The 2,500-nt window shown below is 40.2% G+C and overlaps 2 protein-coding genes across 2 annotated transcripts in view; one reads left to right on the top strand and one right to left on the bottom strand.

Moving 5' to 3' along the window:
* Positions 1 to 1,252, top strand: part of LOC138050733 (uncharacterized) — a 4,574-nt gene extending 3,322 nt beyond the window's left edge. Inside the window, exons 4-5 of the mRNA XM_068897029.1 lie at positions 113 to 384; positions 810 to 1,252. Coding sequence (XP_068753130.1) covers positions 113 to 384; positions 810 to 1,060 — 523 coding nt within the window. The 3' untranslated portion in view covers positions 1,061 to 1,252. The remainder of the gene's footprint in view (positions 1 to 112; positions 385 to 809) is intronic.
* An 877-nt stretch (positions 1,253 to 2,129) lies between these two features.
* The window catches only part of LOC138050732 (uncharacterized), a 1,540-nt gene continuing 1,169 nt past the window's right edge, over positions 2,130 to 2,500 (bottom strand). The window contains exon 1 of the mRNA XM_068897028.1: positions 2,130 to 2,500. This exon is cut by the window's right edge and continues 1,169 nt beyond it. Within this exon, the coding sequence (XP_068753129.1) occupies positions 2,316 to 2,500 (185 nt within the window). The 3' untranslated portion in view covers positions 2,130 to 2,315.

Raw genomic sequence — 2,500 nt, 5'->3', positions numbered from 1 at the left:
TGTTAAAGGAAAACTATAAAGGATTTTATCAACACAATGAGCACAGAGCGGGAGTCGGACAGGTCTGTCAACCCCATTTTAATATGCCTCTTCATCCTCTTGTCTGATTCAGATCAATCTGCATAAATTTGCAAGTGGGCAAGGTTCTCCCACAGTTGGTGCAATTACATGAAGGTTTGTCCACATGTGGTGTCCTTGGTGCAGTGCAAAAATCACCTAAATTGTGGGAATCAGCATTTGTTTCTGGTGCTGGTTATAGTGTTACAGCCAACAACTTGATAGAGGAAATACAACCTGAATTTAGTGTTAGCCAGATGAAGAAAGAAAAAGAAGCAGACTGTTACCACTATTTGTGTGAATTTATTCACAGCCTTGAAGCAAAGTGTAAGTATCAAAGATAAAGTTATGTGGTCGTGCTAGTTACCTTGTCCAGTAAGGCTTCAATAAACTTTAAAAATCGGACACCAATCTTACTATAGAAACATAAAGATGATGGCATGTATTTCACACATTACATAAACAGTAATCGATTTTCTTAATTTGAAGACCTATTGTGGCACTTTGCTGTAGCCTACACCTAGATGCAAAGGTCTTGAAGCCTGCAAATCTAAAACCAAAAATCTTAATGAAGCTAAAAGTAAGGAAAACGTATAATTTCTCCAGAAACGTTTTATCCACTTAGTTCCTTGGAAAAACTATGCTCAGTCTACCGACCATTTGTGAAAAATATTAAGAAGAGAGTGCATACATCTTTTTTTTTGTTGTCAGTTTCATGCCACAATCACTATTGTTGGAATTATTATTTGCAGCCATAGAAGAGCTTGGTGTGGCCGATTTCCTGAAATGGCTGACTGGCTCTCGCAACTATCCTCCCCTTGGGTTTCCCAAAAAAATCAGGTGCCAGTTCCTTCACGGATGCCCGGGTAGTTGTAAATGCAGGCCAACAACCTCCACTTGTGACTTAGTGTTTACACTACCTGTGCATCTCAACACAGAAGAAGAGATGGGATTGCTCATGACATCTGCACTGACAGATAGCTTTGGCTTTACGTTGCTGTAAGGAGAAAAGCAGCCAAGTTATGACTTTTGCACAATGCTGTAGGTGTGATGTTCTGAAATGTCACAGTGTGAATAGTATACAACCTTCAGTGTTGGCCGGCACAGATAATTGTGTCATGTCCCCCTTCCTCCAGCTATGTAGTTTATTGAAATTTTGTTAATTATGCAACAATAAATCTGATCTTTTCTCTGACCTTAGCAGTTCTGTTTGTTCAGTCCTAAAATGGCTCAATCAATAGACCTTATTCACGATGGCCGCCATGTTGGATTAGCTATTATCATGCAACTTAGCTACTCACATCTGAGGGGGCAAACAACAGAAGTTCGAGAGATTATAACGAACATTGTAGCCACACAGACAATTGGTTTCACGTTCGTTGAATGTTTATCACCTAAGTAGTAAAATAGAAGAATAACTTAATTCCAGTCTATGTTATTTTCAATATTTCGACGAGCCGATTTTCCGCAATTTGCCTTTTTTCCAATGTTTGCTCCCCAGCATAACCATTGGCTAATTTGCATAACAATTTGAAAACCAACATGGCGGCTATCGTGAATAAGGCCTATAGGCCACTTCGGAAAGTACCATAATACTCTTTGTTTGTCCACCCAAATTTTGCATAAGCATTGTTTCCAGTTTCTCTTGGGACTTACAATGGTCCCAAGAGAAAACAGAAGCGATGCTAATGCAAAATTTGGGGGGACAAAGAAAGAGTATTAAGGTACTTTCCGCAGTGGCCTATTCCAGGCCTTATCATAACCCTTCCCCTGGCCATTTAACATCATGTCGTCCAAATGTTCCTCTGCTCCATGGTGGAGTCAGCTAGTGCACAGAATATCTCCTCAATAAGGTGTGAGCATCAACGCAAATACCCACCATTGAAACAGTATGAAAATTGCAGTTTCTCTGAAGTAATATAAAAGTCACAGTTTAAAGGTTTCAAGCACCATTTCCTGGAACCAAGATGAGACAAAAGTGCTACCTGCAAGTCACGAAAATCCCAGATACAATGGTCAAAACATCCACTCAATCGGTTTGCTCATGAAGAAATAGAATAGGATTTAAGACAGCAAGTGTGAGGTTGTGAGGATGGTGTCATGTGGGCTTGACTTAACATGACAGTTGTTGAGTAATTTGACAAAAGGCCCACTCCCAACCTGACCTTGCCTAGCCCCACCAAGTGGACTGACAAGTTATCAAATGCTCAGGGAATAATGGTTGCACCTGAAAAAGTTGGAACCTTAAGTCCACTGTTCTACCTTCTTGCCACTGACAACAGGTCGAGATATAAATTTTCGGCCTCTTTCCAGTCTTTTGGTTCCCGTAAGTCACTGTTAGACAACACATAATTGAAGTAGTCTTGGTATACATTTGTTTCCTCCTCCACCTGCAAAAAGTTCTCCCTGAAATGATCAATCTGTACACTTGAGATGGGTAGAA

Source organism: Montipora capricornis, chromosome 6 (genome assembly GCF_036669925.1).
Source record: "Montipora capricornis isolate CH-2021 chromosome 6, ASM3666992v2, whole genome shotgun sequence".
Classification (NCBI taxonomy): Eukaryota; Metazoa; Cnidaria; class Anthozoa; order Scleractinia; family Acroporidae; genus Montipora; species Montipora capricornis.
Note: the sequence above shows the minus strand (reverse complement) of the source record. Positions and strands in the feature narration are given on the sequence as shown.